At 38.4% G+C, this 19,902-nt stretch overlaps 1 protein-coding gene across 2 annotated transcripts; it reads left to right on the plus strand.

Annotated features, from left to right (window-relative positions):
- The first annotated feature begins 12,081 nt into the window (after window positions 1–12,081).
- On the plus strand, window positions 12,082–17,421 carry LOC147448433 (uncharacterized). Of its 2 annotated transcripts, none has more exons than XM_086521055.1 (6): window positions 12,082–13,013; window positions 13,335–13,425; window positions 13,498–13,612; window positions 15,151–15,275; window positions 15,379–15,452; window positions 16,684–17,421. In XM_086521055.1, exons 2-6 carry the CDS (start codon window positions 13,348–13,350, stop codon window positions 16,742–16,744), a joined length of 453 nt encoding a protein of 150 aa, XP_086377181.1. In that variant the 5' UTR covers window positions 12,082–13,013; window positions 13,335–13,347; the 3' UTR covers window positions 16,745–17,421. The 2 variants fall into 2 exon arrangements, with proteins under 2 accessions (XP_086377181.1, XP_086377179.1); XM_086521053.1 differs by having other exon boundaries at window positions 12,088–13,013; window positions 13,335–13,420.
- Window positions 17,422–19,902: the final 2,481 nt, after the last annotated feature.

Raw genomic sequence — 19,902 nt, forward strand, 5'->3', positions numbered from 1 at the left:
GTACCATCTTTCTTTTGCACTAAAAGGACTGAAAACAAAAGGGAGAGGAGTTGGGCCTCACCATCCCTTTGTCTACCAATTCTTGCACTTGCCTCATGATCTCCTCTTGTTGAGCTTGGGAAACGCGATAAGGAGGCTTGTTAGGCGGTGAGATTCCTGGTAGGAGCTCAATTTGATGGTCATCATCCCCTCGTTTTGAACGTAAGTCCATAGGGATATCATCGATGAACACATCTCGGAATCCATTTAGAAAACTAGACAAGTCTAACTCTTCCTGATTCCTAACACTTTGCTTTGTTAAACATTAGCATCATTTAGAGACTCTTTGACAAAAATCATACACGCAAAAATTGAGCTTTTCATTGACTTATCAAAAGCAGGCGAGTTTACAAGTGCTATAGTACGATCGGACCCATTAGATCTATATACATGCTCTTTTCCCTGTAGGTGAAGTAGATTCTCCTTTTAGGGAACTTCATGCTGATAGCCATGATGTTGAACCATGGTGCCCCTAGGATAACATCCTCATGTTAGAGAGGAGAGATGAAGCAGTCTTCTTTGACGACGTAGCTTTGGACATGAAGCCTCAACTTCCCAATAAAGGGAGTAACAGAGGCATGATGTCCCTTGAAAGCTCCATCGGCAATTACAATATCTCCCATCTCGAAAACTTGAATGCCCAACTTAGTGGCCGACTCCATTGATATGGAGTTGTGAGTAGAGCTAGGGTCAAACAAGATGAAGGCATCATGCTCCCTTACCTTTCCCCAAGCATAGGAGAGAGGTGATCCTTTGCAATGAGCATCCTCTTTTGGAGATTCGGTAGTGGAAGCTGTAGGAGTCTCATTGTGGGCATTTATCTTGGCACAAGAACGATATCCATAGCCTTTCTCCCCACACTTAAAACATTTGTGCTCCTTATGAAAAGCTTCAAGCTAGTGAGGAGAGGGTTTATTTTTACCTTTGTAAACTCCCTTCTCCTTGGAACAATTGTTGTTGTTGGAATTGCCTTGGGAAGAATTTTGGGCATTGTTTTTTCCCTTTGCATCACTTTTGTCTTTGCTTTCCATGGGCTTAGTATTCCTTCTATCCCCTGGTTGTAAATTGATGCGCGAAGCAACCATAGTGTGGTGGATTACTTTCCAAGACGTTGTGAGTTAACATACTTGGCCATCTCTTCAGGTAATCCCGCACAGAATTGTTGCTTTTGCTCGGTAAAGTCTATCTTTTGAAAGACAATAGCCTTGAGATGTAAATCCCAAAACTTGTCCACATATTTGTGGATAGACTCATGCGAGAGAAGCTTCAAACTTCGCCATTCGGTAAGCACTTTGTCCTTTGCATCGCTTGCAAGGAATTGCTTCATGATGGAAACTCGTAGAGTTTTCCATGTCTTTGGGGCTTCGTTGTTGCCACAAAGGCTAGCCCACCATTGACGAGTAGATTTTTGAAAGTGCATAGCTACATGGTGTAGCTTGGAGGACTTTGTGAAGCCCTCATCTCCAAAGGCTGCATCAAATTGTTGGATGAAGGTCAATACTTTGTCGTTAGCACCAAGGGTGCCATTATAGGTGAGAAAAGAGATACTCTTTCCTCCCTCTTTGAACTTCTTGAACTTTTGGGACCTTCGCCATGCAGGGTAAGATTTGAGATGTTCTCTCCTCTTGTATTCTCTAGGAGGATAGCTATTGCTTTTGTCGGAAGAGGAGGAAAGTGAAGAAGAAGGAGAAGAGGGTGACCTCTTTCTTGCCTTTTCCTTACTTTGTTTCCTTCTCTTCCCTTTTGAAATGATGAAGAGAAGGACTATGGGTTGACCGTTTCCTCTTCAAAGGATTTGGTGACCGTCTAGACCACCGTCTTCATGGAGCCACATCTTCAATTAAGCTCTCTCTCCTCTTGGAGAGGAAGGGAAATCTCATAAGCATGAAGTTGTTGGGTAACTTTGGCTTGCAAAGCAGGGTTGCCCATAGCTTGATGCAACCTAGTAACAAGATAATTAACAAACATGGGGGCATCATCATTAGCACCTTCATGTGCAAAATCAAAGTTATCAATATTCATTCTACTCTCTTGGTTATTTTCAGCCATGTTAATTGAACTTATGTATAAAATTACTTTGTGCTTTGGTACCCTCAAAAACCTTAGTCGCTACTCTTCTTTACCTTTGAAAATTAGTTCTCAAGCAGCCACACCCGTGGTTTAAACATTGTTGGTTGCAAAGATTAGTGGAAAGGGTCTAACATTGCCCGGTTGATTATGGTTCCTGTTCAGCTTGCTTGTAGATCAATAATGGTTAAGACAAATGCATGCCCGAGAGGCTCCATTATTAAAACTATAGGTTCCAATGGTGTACCTCAAACTAAGTCCTTCTCAACCAAGATAATAGATCCCTATCCCACTAACCCTATTGCAATGAACAGGTCCACCCTTTCATGGACAACTTAAGGACCTCTCTTCTTAAGTAAGAAAAGAGAAACCAATAGCTCTAATACCAATGTAATTGAAATGGTCTATGACCTTTGAGAATAGCGGAATTAAGAGAATTAGAGTGAACATTTTTGTGAGATTATTTTGAGAACATAGATGGTGAACTTAATTAGCGGTAGCAACATAACCATTATACTTAAAACTAACTTCGCATGAACAATACTTTTATAAGAGAACTTGAAAATAGTTGAGGACAAGATTTATGTGGAGCTGGTACCCCTCCAATAGGCTTTTGTATTATAGATTCTCCCATTAAGAGAGACTTGGTACAATACAATCTTTGTGTTCCTTGTGACCTAGGTGATGCAATGAAGATGGAAAGATTCATGCATCACGAGCATAACATAAAATTTGTAAAAGCATTAATCATCCCCGGCCTCAATCCCAAGGCCTCAAACACCTTCAAAGGTGGAGAGAGCTAGCAGGGAATGAGGGTAGGGAAGAGCAAGAAGAAACATTCATAGGAGAAAGAAATAGTTACTTATCATCACTCTTCTTGCTTAGCATAGCATAATAGCATAGTAATGAAGATGAAGAAGATGTCAAGCTTAAGCATTGAAGCATAGGTCTTGGTTGTATTTTCATTCCATAGCCAAGAGGTGTTGGTGTAGGCTCTCAACTTCTCAACAAGCTTGGAGAAGGAGATGGAGATCTTGCACTTTGCACTTCACACAATGAGAGTTTGTGTGTGTGTGTGTGTGTGTGTGTGTGTGTGTGTGTGTGTGTGTGTGTGTGTGTGTATACCCCCCAAGCTAGCCCCCTCCTTGCTTTGGTCAACCCCCTCTTCTAGTTCATGGTGGAAGCTCATTGGACCCCTTCAAGCTTGGCCAATCACATGCAGAGTGCATATCAAGCAAGCATGCTAGCCTTGGGACAAGTGTCCCCCTTTCTCATTTGAGAGAGAGGACTTGATAAATGCATACACAATTAATTAAATTAGCTAAATTATCATTGGACCCCTTGAGAGGCCAACCAATAGGCTTTAGGCACCATGAGGGCAACCTAGCTAGGGGCTTGACATGTGTCTTATTTGCCTCTTTGAGCAAGGGGTGTCCCTTGGGTGAAGAAAGAGTTAGTCAACACCCCCCCTACCCTTGGGTATCGCCCCCTCCTTTGTAGGCTCAAGCTTGAATTTTTGGAACACTTTAATCCCCTCTTGCACCTTAGTCATGAAGCACCTCAAGAACCTTAGTCAGCAAGCACGACAAGCACCTCAAGATTGGGTCGGGTTCCCACCTCAAGCACAACCCTAGCTTGCCTAAGGTCTAAGTACTTTTAACACTAACCTTTGGAGGTCTTTAATGAAGCTAACCCTAAGGTCTTTAAGCCATTAGGTAGCATTGCTCTTTGACATACCATCTCTCATTTGGACCCCTTTAACCTTTGGCCCGTGTTGAGACATATCCATAAGCACATGTCTATATTCTAGCCCTTGTTCTCGTTTATTCTCCCACATAAAATGATTAGTTTAATATGAGAAAATCATTTGGGTTGGTTAGATATTAGATTTTATGACAAACTACATCGAGGGGGCATAAGTTCTAACAAGGAGATCATATTATGCTTTGGGCATGGTCGATAACCTATCACCCATGCCTGAGCAGAACCTATGGCTCAATCTTGAAGAGGAGGTGCAACAAAAAGCACGTAGGCCAAATATCAGATTAGGGAAGAAGCTCAAGGTTGTGCATACATCCTTTGAAAAAGAACACTCTGAGCAAAAGAAGGATGAAAGATCAAATGATGATGATGATAAAGAGTTGAGCAATCTCAAATAAAAAATGACTAGCAAGACCAAGCTTACCTCAAGGGTTGCATCTGCATTAACGAGGAAATTTGAAGAGTTAGATACAGATGAAAACCCAAAAGAAGACAAGAATTGACAAAGAAGAAGTTGATGTTGTTAAAGCCATCACAAAGTTGTGAAAGCAAGTGAGAGATGAAGTGGAAAGGTGAACAATGGAACAAATAAGCAAACACAAGGAAGAAGTTCTAACGAATATAGCTAAAAAAAAGGAGAGGTGAAGTGGGAGAGAAAGCTAAAGACAAAGTTGAAATCGTAGAAAAATCACAAAAAACCTTTGTAGAACCGGAAAGAGCACAAGCCAAGAGGGAAGAAGAAAAAAAAAAGGGGGTGGAACAAAAAGATCATGACCGCCAAATACAGTCCACCTTGCCAACCCTCTCCACCCCTAGTAGAAGAGGTCCCCACAACTTTACCTATTGAAACACAAGAACAAAGGGAAGAAATAGATGTTTTTTTTTAATAAAGAATGTTTGCAATGCTATTTTCCAGGATTTGTTTCAAAGAAACACGGTTATAGAAATCTATAAAGAACCATTATATTAAGTGGTAAAAGAATGTGGTGCTAATTATAAAATTAAGAATCATGTGTGAGTGTGAGGTTTTAAGTGAGGATTATCTAAGTTGTTGATCATGGAGCGATTAGTCAGTTAACTATCCATCCTTTCCACATTAACATCTAGTAGACTTTCCCATTGGAAGGGGAATCCACCAATGGCTGTGCTTTCACTTACACGCATAGAGAAAAAAGCATTGGAGGAGGATTCCTTAGCCCTTGTGTGGAGGTTATAGGGCCAAAAATGTTTTAGATCTTTTAGATTTTTGTCTCATTTTTTGATAGCGAGACATGACTTTGTATTTTCCCTAGGGCTATGGACTTAAGCCATTTCAATGGCGAGGGGTTATTCCTTGGATTTTTCTTACTTAAGGACTCTATTTTCATTAGGCCTAGAAACCATTCAAGGAACCCATCAATGCCATCCTGAGCATTGGTTGCCTTTTAGAAAATTTAAATGTAGACCACACTATGTCCAAGAATCCCCATTCGTGAGCTGTGAACACATCACACCCAAATACTCCTAGATAATGAACTTTGAAACATATCTTGACCATAATCTGGCCAACAACAATGGATTGGCATGCACATCCATAGTGTTTTAGATACATTTGACTAGTTCCTTGCTGCCAGATGCATGTGCCTTGACCTCCGACCCACGGGTTCAAACATCGATAACTTGAATTCCAAGATAAGGGTCCAAATTATGTATTGGGAACATTGTTTGCCCATCTCTACCACTCACAAGTCTCTCTTTGGCTGTCGCTAGTCTGCCAATTGATGTTGAAGCTAGCAAAGTGTTCCACGGCCCTAGCATCTTAGCACACCATGGGCCCATTTGCCTAGAAATTTTGTTTATCTTTTTAAAACGCGATGTCAATAGTCGAACTTAGTGCTCTGCACATGCTCTCCATCTCATGTAGCCTTTGCTAGCGTTTTGAAAAGCTCCTTGGCGAGTTTCAAGATTCAATGTTGATGGGGCACTAGAAAACACTGGCAAAGTTGATGATGCATAAGCATAAAGCAATGGGGAGAATACACGAGAGAAAGATAGATAGAGAGAGAGAGAGAGAGAGAGAGAGAGAGAGAGAGAGAGAGAGAGATTACTGAACCAACTAGCCTTGGCAATGAATTGATACATATACAATGGGGGAAATGGGTGGCATATATGCCCCCCTAAGTAATTTTCCCTACCCAAACTCTAATACCATGTCAAAGTCGATGATGTGGAAGCAGAGAGAAATGGGAAGAATACACGAGAGAGAGAGAGAGAGAGAGAGAGAGAGAGAGAGAGAGAGAGAGAGAGAGAGAGAGAGAGAGAGATACTAATGAAGCAACCAACCTTGGCAATGAATTGATATGATGGGGGTAATGGGTTGCATATATACCCACCTAAGTAAATTTCCCTACCCAGACTTTGACAAATAATTGAAATAAATACCTAAAAGCCAAAATAAATATTGGGATCACATTGGGCAGTTCATTTGACTCATGCCATAAATTTAACAGGGAAATCATAAACAAACTAGATCATCACTTAGGACTAAACTTCACGATTTATTCCTAGGATAATGCTCGCGCGAATAGCCTTTACGCAGTTACATAAGAAAAGAAACGATTATTAAAGCACATCAAGCAATGTTAGGCATGTTTCTTCTTACTGGAGATGTTAAACTTTGGTGGAAACAACAATGTTAAGACAACCCAACCAATAGTCCATCTTGGGAGAAGATGAAGGAGGCAGTTAAAGAGCGTTATCGTCCCCCTGCACATCACACCATTAAGATGAATGAGTTTTTAACCATATGCCAATACTACACAAAATATGTGTCTTTAAGGAGCCAGCTAAAGAGTGCTACCTCCCTCCTACACATCAAATCAATACAACATCAATGAGTTTTTTGTCCAATGCCAATACCACAAAAAATACATGTCTTTACGATGCTATGGACCCCAAATGACAATGGAGCAATAGATTGCCCACTTTTGTCAAGACTTTAATAAACCATTGAGCATGCACCTTGAAGCTATGAGACCAACATTAGTTCAGGATGCCCTTCCTAGGGCCAAGCCTCTTACAACAAAAGGGAACCCCCTAAAAGAAATTATAGCAACTTCAACGATTTTAGAGGAAGGACTAGGGAAACTGTCAACCAAGGAAATCAATCACGTGGTGGTAATAGCCAGAGCAACCTTAGAGAATTTCTTCCCCAACTTCAAATGCCATGAAAAGTTTGTAAAAAAAGATAGTAAATCAACTCAAAACTTACGTGATAATTTTTAAAATTAGAACACGCTATAATAAAAATGATCAAATATATACTTTAACTAATTACTTTTTGTAAAATCCTCTATTTTTTATTAAAAATCAAAAGGAGAAATAAAAAAATTAGCTCCAAAAATTATGTGATAATTCTTAGAGATGCAACACACTATTAAGAAGCTAGGATAAAACACTATTAAGAAGCTAGGATAAAATTCTTTAGATATTTGGTTGAGATACATACTATGCCAAAAATTATCTATTTTGGACTATAATTAAAAGAAAAAGTTAGCACATTAGCTCAAAAATCTAAGTGATAATCTCCATAGCTAAAAAACCTTTTCTAGAATCCACGATAATAATATTATATAAAAAAGGACTACCTATAGCATCATAATCCAATTGAAGGCTTAGATTCTTGAAAACTAGATTCCATGAACTAAGAAAAATGCATCATGAAAGTTCTCATGGTAAACATTTGAGTTTTCAATACTTTAGCTAATGGTTAACCATCTTTTTACAAAAGAATAAAAGATATGGCCCCAAAAAGAATACATGTAAACCAATAAATGGAGGAGGTCACCACCAAGAGGGCAAGGGCCACTTACAACCATGAGCCCGATCAGAGTGGCATCCCCACTAATGAGAGTGTTTGTGCCTCTGAGCCACATCAAATCCTAGTCCTGGATCAGTTCCAGGTGGGTCCTCATTTTAAAAAAAATCTATAATTTAGTGTAAGTCCTTTAGGTTATATTATTGCATCCATTAAGAAATAGATAGGCACTTAGAAAATGTTAAATTGACCAAGAATGGAATGTCTTCCAAGAAACACCGTGCAGTTGTTTACAAAACTAGGAAACAAATGTTTTGGTCATACGGAATATGAACTAAGAAAGAATTGTTTGATCATCCTTAAGACAACTTCTCTCAAGACCACCTTTAATTCCTTGATATATTTTCAATTCAAAGGTGATGAACAATGATGTCTATAAGACCACTTTTAAGTTGTCCACCCCCGTGGACGATCAATCTCTACTTCGTTCATGTTTTGATGTCTCCACATATGTCAAAGTACCATTTTTTAATCATAGGGGAGCCGTTTGGTTGTATGGGCAATTGGTTAGGGTGTATGGATGTCCGAACTTTTGGGTGATATCTTCTTCCACTTTGGTTTTTGGAATAAAAGAATGGGTGTCATTTTTTCACCTCTGTATGGGTGATCTTCAAAAAATATGAATACTGGTCATGGTTGTTTAGCTAACAGTGTCTTGTCTTAAGTTTAAAGATGCTTGTTTGATAAAGAATGTTTGCAATGCTTCTTTTAAGGATTTGTTTTAAATGACAATGGTATAGAAATTTGAAAAGAACCATTATTTTAAATATTAAATGAATATGGTAGTAATTAGAAAATTAAGAATCATGTGTGAGTATGAGGTAGTAAGTGGAGATTGACTAAGGTTGTTTATCCATCCCTATTGCATTAATGTTTAGTAGACTTTACCATTGGAAGAGGGGTCTACCAATGGCTATACTCTCACATACATAGAAAGAAAAAGGCATTGAAAGAGGATTCCTTAGCATATGTGTGGAGGTTACAGGGACAAAAGAGTTTTAGGTCTTTTAAGTCTTTTTTTCTCTTTCCACTAACGAGACATAATAATGTCTTCTTTTCTAGGGTTATAAACTCAATCCATTTTCAATGGCAAGAGCTTATTCTTTGGATTTTTCTTACTTAAGGACTATGTGTTCATTAGGCCTAGAGATTTTGTCAAGGACCCCATCACTACTTTTGAATCAATGGGTTAGGGACTTCTCAAAACTTATAAGCCTTAGTGAAGAAGAGAGTTAAAGATACATTTGATGTCAAGGATTGAATTGAATTTTTTGTTCATATTTTAGTTTGTATAAAGTCTCTTCATTTAAGAGTCTCATATGGGTCCATCCCATTAGATTGTTTGAGAATACTAATTTGACCTTTTACCTTGGTTTAGAATGCTAACGTAAACCTTCAACTTACTTGTGTTAGTGTGTGTGTGTGTGTGGATGGTAGGTATCAATGTATACATGTGTATGTACATATGAGTGAGTGTGTGTGTGTGTGTGTGTGTGTGTGTGTGTGCACGTGTCTTATGTTTATCTATGTACCCCCAAGTGGCTCACCAACTGACCTATCATCGTATGATGAACCCTTTTGTTATGATCGAGTAGGTCTGAATGAGTGCTATAATTATGTCATTTTTTGTTATGTTTTAATATAAAATTGTATTGCCCATTATATGCACATAATCACACTTTCCCTTTATGTTACTAAGGGGTTCACCTAAACAACAAGATTAAAGGCTCACATTGGCATCCTTTTATTTTTTTGTGCCATACTCACAATTGTGATTTGAGAGACTTTATATTAACTCAAAAAGAATACAATTATACTCAAGCACTACATGTACATGTGCCTTGAGAGGCTAGGGTTCCATCAGAGACTTGTACACAAAAAAAGAGTGCAGATGCTCTTACCCTCTTGACAGTCTAAAACCATAAAGAGAAAAGTTTGCAAAATTAAAACAATGAGTAGGTCTGAATGAGTGCTATATTGTATGTCATTTTGTTATGTTTAATTATAAAATTGCATTGCCCATTATATTCACATTATCACAATTTCCCTTTATGTTACTAAGGGGCTCACCTAAACAACAAGATTACCGGCTCACATTGGCATTCTTTTTTCTTTTTCTTTTTGCAAAACTTACAATTATGAGTGATTGTTAGATAACCACAAGAAATATGCAAATCAGTCTCAATCTCATGCCGAGCCTTGAGGGACAGAAGGTTACATCAAAACCTAGTAACAACGATATATCGTTTACACATGAAGGCTCGATTGGATGGCGAGAGACGCCCTAAGCCAGTCATCTAAGTTTTGCCCTTTGCCCTTCACATAAGAGATCAAACTCTTATGAATGCACCTCCTTAATCCTTTGTTCTCTAAGGCCTTGCAGAGCAAGACCAAAAGTAAATGGGAGGTAGTTCTTGAAGTAAAGACTCCACATTTCCAAAAATGAAAATAGCACCAACTGGAAGGCAAGGAACGGTCATGTTTTTAAGAACACATTGAAAACAACCAAGTTCACAAAGATAATACAAGAAAGCGGAGAGGTGATCATCGCCATCAGGAGACAAATAAACTGAGATGAGTGGAACAAGACTTTAGACGCCGCTATGACTGACTCTCTTTGGTGAGCTCATCTCTTGCCATGGGGTGGCTCCCCCTTCAACCAATGTAATCGTGGCCCTGAGAAGCTGTCGTGGCTCGACACGGACATGGCAGGAAGTTGTAATTTTGATTTCTATATTAATATAATCTACTCACAATTGTGAGTTTCGCCCCCTCCAAAAAAATATAGATATAATAATAATCAAGAATAAGAATCACCAAGGAGATAGTCTAACCGAAAAATATAGAGATGCATAGAACTCTATGAAAATAGGGCCTTCTTTTCCAGCAATTCACACATGGAAGTTTAGAGACAATGGGAATCTTTGTTTCACATTTTAGCTAGGTCATCTATAGCCATGACAAACAATTATTTGATTAGTCCATTGGTCCACCAATGAAGGTATGGGGGAATTCTAGTTGGAAGATAGTAGGCGGACTTGATTTCAAAATGGTTGACTTAGCAAGAGAGGACAAAGAAGACACCTTTTAGGACATAAAGAGATAAGTACTAGCAAGAATTTAAAAAGACATAGACAAAGCCACCGTCATAAAGGAATATCTTGAAAGAAGTGTCACACCACATGAAGAAAACTATCCCTTCTAGCCCTACTCAATGAATTTATTTGGGAAGCTAGCCCATCCACATCATGACCATAAAGAAGAATGTGTTGTGTTGTGTGTGGGGGTAAAGCTACTAGCCTCCTTTTGTGTTGTCTGTACCTATGCTTCCACATATATATATATATATATATATATATGTATATGTATATTAATGGCCATAATGCAAGGAAATAGAATGTAGAGAGGCATACACACATCGTGTGCACCTTACACAACCTCTTTATATAAGAAGGACAATGACTTCTCCCCCTCTGCGAGCTCATGGTTCTTGTCTAAGCTTTGAAACCTATTGAACTTTTTGTACTTCTTTTTGCCTCCTTGGCTCATGTTGAGTAGGCAATTTGGTTTTAGAAGATGATTGTCTAATTTAATTTCACTCTCTCTTTTGAAGAGAGTATTTAGGTTCAACCCTAGGTTTTTTGCTTCCTTAAACAAAACAAGCCTTAGAGAAGAAGAGAGTTAGGCATACATTTGATATTTTATTATTTCATATATCATTAGACTTACCTATTTTGTGTGAAGCACTAAAATCTTCTTCTGATTTTTGTCTTCCAAAAGGTCTCTTCATTTTATAGCTTTACATTATTTGAATTTCTTTTTATTTTATTGTTTTAGAATGCTAACTTGTGAACCTTTATCGTGTGTTTCTACCTATGCTCACTCAGCCCTCATGCACACATGCATGTGTTGCCCAATAGTCGTTCTTGTACCTCTCTCTACCTTGCCTCTCAATTGGACTTCATCCTTCTCCTTTATCTTCTCCCACCCTTTTCCTTTCCAAAAAGTATGTCGCTGAGATTCCGCTCTAAAAAATCACATCCATAATCGTTCCTACATACTTTTATCAAATCATGGAGAAATAATAGCTTCCCTTTGGGATAGATGGAAAATGAAAGACAATACATTTTCTCATACCAAGGTTGTCGAATGTCCTCATGTCTCTATGCATGCAAACATTTCTCTATCTGCATGTACACATGTGCAGCAAAATATCCTCCAAACAAGTACTAAAATCAACATATCTTTTTTTTTAATTCTGTTTGAAGCTTCGCTTCGACTAGTTTTATGGGGTTGCACTCACTCACCCATACACACATGTCTCAAGGATTGAACCATAGTGGATGCACTTATAACCCCTCATCTTTACCACCAGGCCAACTCCCCTTGACATATCTTAGTTGTAACAACTTCTTGGCAATGGATTTATGAAGAAACTTGTGGAATGTGTGCATGCCGAAGAGCTTGAACCAGAAGAATAAAAGGCCAAGAAGCTGGCAACGAAGTATCTCATTGTGCATAAGCAAGATGACATTGAAGGAATAAAGCAAATAAGGAGTTGTGCATGAGCTGGATGAAGCTGGGAAGCACTGAATTTTTTTTGCACTCTGAAAATGACTTTATGATGGTTATGGGGGTAGTCTTGATTAATACGTTGAGTGATGAAAAGCAAAGCGATGGGGCTTCCACTTGACATTGATAGTTTGTGTGCTTCTTTCAAATTCTTACTAGAACATTTTTGGATGTCTTTTCATTTGAATTTGTGGTGGCTAGCAACAATATTCAATTTTTGCATATATAATGTTTTTTTGAAAAAATGCTTAGTTGAGTTTGAATTGCTTAAAACTCAAAAAATTACAAAGAGCCCTGGCATATCCTTTGCACAGTTTTTGCATATGTAATGTTGTGTTGCATGATTGGTGCCGGAGATGAAGAACCAATGAGCAATGGGGGCAAAAGGGTATAAAAACGCTTCCATGATGGCTTCCATGATGGAAAGCTCAACAAACTGGATTCTCATGTTTGCAACTAGGATTCTAGTGTTTTACATAGCAAGAGAGAATCTTAAATGTCTTTGCTATAAGCAAGGTATATGTATGTATAAGACACATTAGGCTCAAGTGTCTTTGCTTAAGGGTTTTGGTACAAGTAACCAATACATTAGTCCTAGTGTTTAGAGAGGGATATATGGAGAAACTTGAAGCATGGGAGTTTCATGAAAGCAAGGATGATCAAAGTGCTGACCATAGGCATTCTCCGAACCGTCCCATTCCTTGGGAGCATTTGAAGGGTTTGTTTGCTCTCTCTCTCTCTCTCTCTCTCTCTCTCTCTCTCTCTCTCTCTCTCTCACACACACACACACACACACACACACACAAAATTCAGAGATCTTTGAGGTTCCTTGGGGTTGTTAGATGGATTGTTCCTACGATGTTAAAATTCTCTCTCTCTCTCTCTCTCTCTCTCGTGGTAGATAATAGATTGATTTGTGAACCCATTTCTCATGTTCTTCACTCCAAGACACGTCGCATAAGATCAATATTTGCCTCTCTCTCTCTCTCTCTCTCTCTCTCTCGAATTACGATAAGATAGATAGATTGGCGTTTTGCAGACTTAGGCGTGATATGTTGGAAGATGGATGTGGAGAGCAAGGCAACGCTGGAGAAAATGAAGCAGGAGCGGGGCTACCACTACTCGGTAAGGTGTGCATACGCGTCGCAGAGAGAGAGAGAGAGAGAGAGAGAGAGAGAGAGAGAGAGAGATGTGGTGTGCAGGAAACTGTGACGGTGGCGCCTGGGGTGTTGGAGGGGTACGAGGAGAGGACGAGGCAGTTCTACGAGGAGCACCTGCACCCCTACCCCGAGAGCCGTCTCGTTCTCGACGGCAGCGGTAAACACCCTCCCCCTCTTTTTTTCTTCCATGTTGATGTGCAAGATTGAACTGCTACGGGGGAAATAGCTTCTACCCGTTTTTCCCATGACGAGTATAGTGTGAAAAGCTAGGGTTTTGCCATCGTAAAGTCGGTGCACAGAAATTACAATGCTTTACAATTTATATCATGCAATTCAGATTAGTCCACTGCGTTTTTTTGCCACATACTTAAGAACCATTTAATATCGTATGGTCGTCGAGTACACCATATTTGTACGATATAGGCGTTCGTACAATGTACAAAAAGTTCTATGTGAAAAACTTTAGGGTTTCAAACATGCTAGCAATCATTTTGATTTTATACTGCCAATTGGATTTTTAGTGTTGACAGTGTAAAAGTTGCGAGTGGGGTATATATCAATACTCAATTCGAAGTCCCTATCTCATCAGAATTTCAAGTTCCCCTTTTAAAGAAGCTTAATCCTTCTTCTTGTAAACTCTCCACCCAATAGGCTATGGTTGATTGTGGTGTTAAACCTATCCCTAGGTGGTCAAGTCCGCATTGTATCACCAAACGTACATCCCAAATTATAATGCTTGCTTCTTGAGGATGACCCCTTGCGCAAAGTGGGAAGCTTTACCTAGGTATGCTATCATGGGTTAGGTCTAGGCTTTAGTTCTTCTTCTGCTTTTTGTTAAAAAGCTTAAACTACGATCAGTGCCTCTCGTCCTCTCCCTCCGTATGGGATCATGGCTTGGGTACTTATGGATCCTTGTCTTGCTTGGAGCCTTCTTGAGGGTGTTGTGGCATATTAATAATGTGTTTTTGAATTATACCAAAAGTGCAAATTAGAACTACAAAGTTTGCCCTTTGCATCACCAATTTATAAAATAAATTCAACATCTAGTGGGCGTTTTGAGTAATTACGTTAAAACATACCTACTAGAGGCTTGCAAACTCCTGTCATGAGAATTAAACCATGCAATTTGTCTCAAGAATAGTGTCAGGGAACCTAGATAGACTTCCCTATATGCCTTTGGGTGTTGTATTCGATTTAGATGATATCAATCCTTTTGCACGACAAAGAAAGAAGACACACAAACATGACAAGAAATTCCTACTTAAATGCCACTAAAGAGGTGTAAGGAATATTACTTTCTTGGCATCTTATTAGCATTATTGCAAATTTGTAGGCTCTTGAAGCATATGTAGATAACTGAATTCAAGTATGGGAATTCGAATCTTAAGAGACTGATATAACCTATTTTCACAATAATATGGTTTTCACATATAGCAGAGTGATAACCTATTCTCCTAAATTATACATATGGGCCTTTCTTATATAGCAAAACACATGCTCAATGGTCAAAGTGAAAATGCCTTAAAATAGAAAGAGGTGCTTACACCCTTTTACACTTAACAAATCGATCTCTGAATGCTCATCAAGCAGAGACATGAAAGGAGAGTTAGCATGTGCATTGCATTGAGGAAGACATATTTTCTATTTGACCGTTTGGTTTTGGTCACTCTCACTAATGATACAAAGCTATGTTAGGTTATTGGGATGTTCGTGACTATGATGGTAAGTGGATACGCTTCCACGTACAAAAGGGACACCTTATTGTGCTACCTCCGGGCATGTATCATCGGTTCACACTTGATCACAAAGGCTACATCCAGGTAGCAAATTAAAGCTTAAACAAAGAATGACTCTTAAGTCATTCATGTACCCAAAGATTCCCTAAAGCAATGACATTTGTTTATTTTTGTCAATACAATACAGGCATTGTTGTTATACTCAAGCTATCCCAAAAGGATTGAAGTTTTAAGACCTTTTGGTGATGATTTACAAGCAAGGTATGCCATGCTTGCTTCTTTAAAAAGATGCTTTGTTTTTTCTACATGTTTCTATTTCATAAAACAACTTGGCACCAGCTCCGAAGAAGGTAAGGAGCCCGGGGTAAGGAGGACCAACCCTTTTTTTTGTTTTTAAAAAAGCATGGCACATGATGTAGATTTTTCATTTTGAGGTACACTTAATATTAGATTGGTAGTTTTAAAATCTTCCATAGGAAAATGATGCTAGATATCATCCTCACTTAACTTCTTGCCATGCATTCGAAATCATCAAAGTGTCTACTCTCTTTGCGTTGCAAATTGAGGTAAGAGACAAATCACTATAACCATGCATCTCTAAGCCCTCCAAAGCAAGCAACTCTGATTTTGGAGGGCCATTTAGCAAATGCATTGTGCCTTTGTACATCTCAAGCTAAATGGCCAAGGATTTTCAATATTAGGAGTGATTATCTCCCTTTTCAAGTTTTCATACTACCAGTCTCAACCTCATTGGCTAGCAGTAGTCAACGACTCAAATGTGATGTGGAGGGTGGTGCAAGCATGCCCCACTCTCGCCCCACTACAATAGTGTTTTGTATTCTCGTGGAAGAAAAAAAGAGGCATTTAATTCAAAGGCATAATGTGGGTAGGCTCTCTAAGCCATTCATGGGCTTGTGTGTTTGGTCTAGATGTCCTTCTATGGTTGCCTCTAGATGGTGCATGAAGCACTATCAAAGACATCTAGATTGGGTGGCTACCTTTATTTACACAACGAGAGGAGAATATGAATCCATTGCTACTTTAAGCATGTAGAGAAGCGCTTCACATACAATTATCCACACCTTGTCTAAGGCTCCTGTCTCTTTACATGTCGCATTTACACACACATACAGACAAAACAATGTTCTTAGCTGTCAAATAATTTAAAAATTACAAAAGTAACAACCAATTAACATAAAGTCAAACAAATACATTTCAAACAAAGAGATGAATGTTATAATTAAGATGACTATTTGAATTTCTTGATGACCATCTTGTGTATGAAAAGAAAAGCCCTCTCCAAAAGTTTCCATGTCTCCAAAATTATTGACGTATACATGTGTTATCGTTTAATAATCACTTGATGTTCCCATTACTTATCTATCATTCTTAATTTACTATCTTTAGTTAATCTCAAAACTTGAAATTTGCCTTGGAAACTAGAATTATAAATTGACAATTTCTTTTTTTTGGTGGTGGTTTATGCTGGCAGGAAAGACTATGTCAAGACCATATTGACCAAAGTTCATAGCAAGGAAATTTGCAAGTGCTGAGAGAGGAAGATTTTTTTTTGCTTTAAGTAATGAGCCAAAGCTTACATGAAATCACAACGTGAAGCCATTCATTGACAAGCACATTATTAAATCAAATGCCTTAGGCTCCAACAACATGAAGCATACCCATATTGTTGAAAGCATACCCATATTGTTGAAGTTGAGATCGAATATGAGACATTCAACAAACAGTGTTGTTGATTTTGTACTTTTCCCTTCACACCATTTGCATAGTTCTACATCTTTTAGACCACATTTTAGCTCCCATAAGTATTAACATAACTTCTTATCCTCGACACCCCTTCCAATGTCTATGTTCCATAGGGTAATGTGATCAGAGCTCAACTCATTGCATTCTTGATTATGAATGCCCTCTAATGCCAAACTGAGACCAAAATGTACCCAAGTGGAATTTGCCCACGAAATAAGAGTCCAAAGAAGCACACAGAATTCTAAACCACAGGATCTTCTACAAACCCATTGAAATTGAAGACCATTTTTGGGGCGTGCCAAATTTTTTGGAGGAGGGTAGTACCGTGACAAAAAGAAAAAACAAATGAAGAAACCTTTTCCCTAACCACTTCTTCCATTACTCCTACTTGCCGGTCATAACTCCTTAGCCACAACTAGGCCCTAATAGCATGTAAAGAGATAGAGAAGAAGAGTTCTTGCAGCTAGCATACATGCACACACCAAGAGATCACATAACACAAAGACGAAGGTTGGAATGTGTTTCTTATTGTGCACTATTCAAAATGACAAGACTGGTCTACAAAACATAAGTAGGAAACCTAATGAAGTGACCAAGTGCAATGGTGAATGTGAAACTGCTAGTGAGTGATCTAGCAAGGTAACGGCCATTAATTTTTTTAAGTGGACCATGTCAGTTAAGTCCAAACGTAGTACCGCTAATGACGATCCTCATATATGCTACCTTGCACTAATGATACATGTAGGCAAGAATTTATTAAGACAAACCATGTGTTGAGACTGATATCACAATGAATCATAAGTACATTCCACATAAGGATGTCAAAAGCATGGCACTCACCTAACAATTTGTACTTTCAAATAGAGGGTTGAGGATGGAAATTGAAAATGGCTCTCTGTAACCATCTGAAATCACAATCACTTGTTGTGTAGGTAAAGAGAAAATGGATTCCCCACAGGTAAACATCTTTGACATATCCCATTGTAACCCAACTCTTTTTTCTTGAGCTCCTATTCAAACTGCTTTGTGCATGATGAGGCAGAGAAGAAAGCAAATTTTGCTAGGGGAAGCAAACATCCAAATAGTTCTGAATCTGTATCTAGATCAAGAGAGGCCCCTTTTAGCACCGAGTTTAGCCAAGATATTGTCTGCTTATGAAAACTTTTGTTAATGAAATGATACATGTTAGAAGCCAGAGATTTTTATGAGAAAGAACAATGTGGTGTTTGCCAAGATATTTGGAAGACTTCTTCTCAAATATTATGATTCTATCATGGAAGAGATTAGTTGTCTTGAACATACGTAAAAGCCTGAACATATTTCTTCATGAGTCATCCAAAAATAGAAGCTTTCCTGGAGGCCTTGAAAACTCTTTATTCCTACTTGGAAGGCCTTATGAGATAAGATGTGGTGGCTTGGGGAGATGGGGTCTTTCATGAGTCCAAACCATACGATATTAGCAGAGTGGCCTCTTTGTTGAGTATTTTGCAAGGCATACAATGTGGAAGCATTCAAAGAAAATCCATGTTGTTCATATCCTACAAATGAGGAGGCAATCTTTGGGCCCCTTGAGAAGAGGATATCTCTCATATCAAAACCTTGCAAAGATGTGCAAGGCAATAAAAAAACAAGATGAAGGGTCACACTGGCATTTGTAAGACAAACAAGTACAAGGCATGCCCTTGGATGGGAACAATTGCAAAGCCCATATTAATGTGATCGGAAATTCCTACGGTTTCCATGTTACGCTTTAACATAATTTATATAACATACTTACAAATGAAAATAAATATAAATTTATATAATATGCAATTAATGCTAATGAGGAAATTGATGAGTCCTACTTAGTTGCTGTGTGGGGGGAATGCAAGCATTATAGGCAAAATTGAAATGTTGATTATGAAGTCAAAACAGAAAATATCAAGACTCACAATTGCTGTGAAAAACTTGACAAATGAAAAAAAATAGAACTAGGTGAACTACCTAGCCATAGTGGCCTACATAAGATGATGAGTAGTCAATGACCCCCTTTAGAGAAAAGGCTGAAAATTTATTTTTCAACAATAACTTTGCCATGTGACACTAGTAACAAGTAGTATTCACCATTCGAGAAAAATATTTATCGCAAACATACACAAATCTCTTTAAGCCAATTTTTAAGTGGAAATTTTACAAATTAAACTATATTTTTTAACACTATTTTCTTACCAAATCCAAGAAATTTTTTTCCTTTTCACTGTCCTCTCAACCTATTGCCTTGGATTTGTCTCTGGCTAAAGGCTAGGATGGATGAGACACACTTTTCTTGAACATTGGTTGTATCCAATATCTCCCAATTGCTCCCTAGAATTGATCGACCTATAAGGCCTTATGCAGGCCAAAAATTTCCAGAGTAAAAACCAAGAAACAAATAAACGTCATTAAGTGAACCTGTACTGCCTTTTACAATCTCCCAATCATTTTTACTACCTTTGCAATATCCACAAATGATTAATTTAGTAATCCTAAGAATGATACCTTTGTTTACCCACCGCTAACAAAATTTTGTAAAATATAAATTCTTTTCTAGAATTTTGGTGAAGCTAAAAAGGCAAAGCAGCCACTATGGCCATGCTTTAGGCTAAGGCAAAAAAGTGAAAAGGAATAGTATGTGGCTTTTTCTTGTGCGGAACTCACGATAGTGGAGTAAATTATATTGTTCCACAATGTCATGTGTTTGAAGCAGTAGAATCTGACGACTTGTGTGTCAATAAGCAGCGCATGGTTCTTGTAAAATATCCCACCCAGTAGGAGTTCGATCTTGAAGAAACTAATCTTCCATGTCTTTTGCACCCATTTGCAAATCTTTCCCGCCAAGCCACTAACCGTCGCGCACTCCTCGAATAAGTGGAGAGGGTCCTCTCTGGTTGTTTTGCAATGCAAGCATCTATCAAGACCAATACCTCTG

Source organism: Adiantum capillus-veneris, chromosome 10 (genome assembly GCF_014529385.1).
Source record: "Adiantum capillus-veneris isolate H3 chromosome 10, ASM1452938v2, whole genome shotgun sequence".
NCBI lineage: Eukaryota > Viridiplantae > Streptophyta > Polypodiopsida > Polypodiales > Pteridaceae > Adiantum > Adiantum capillus-veneris.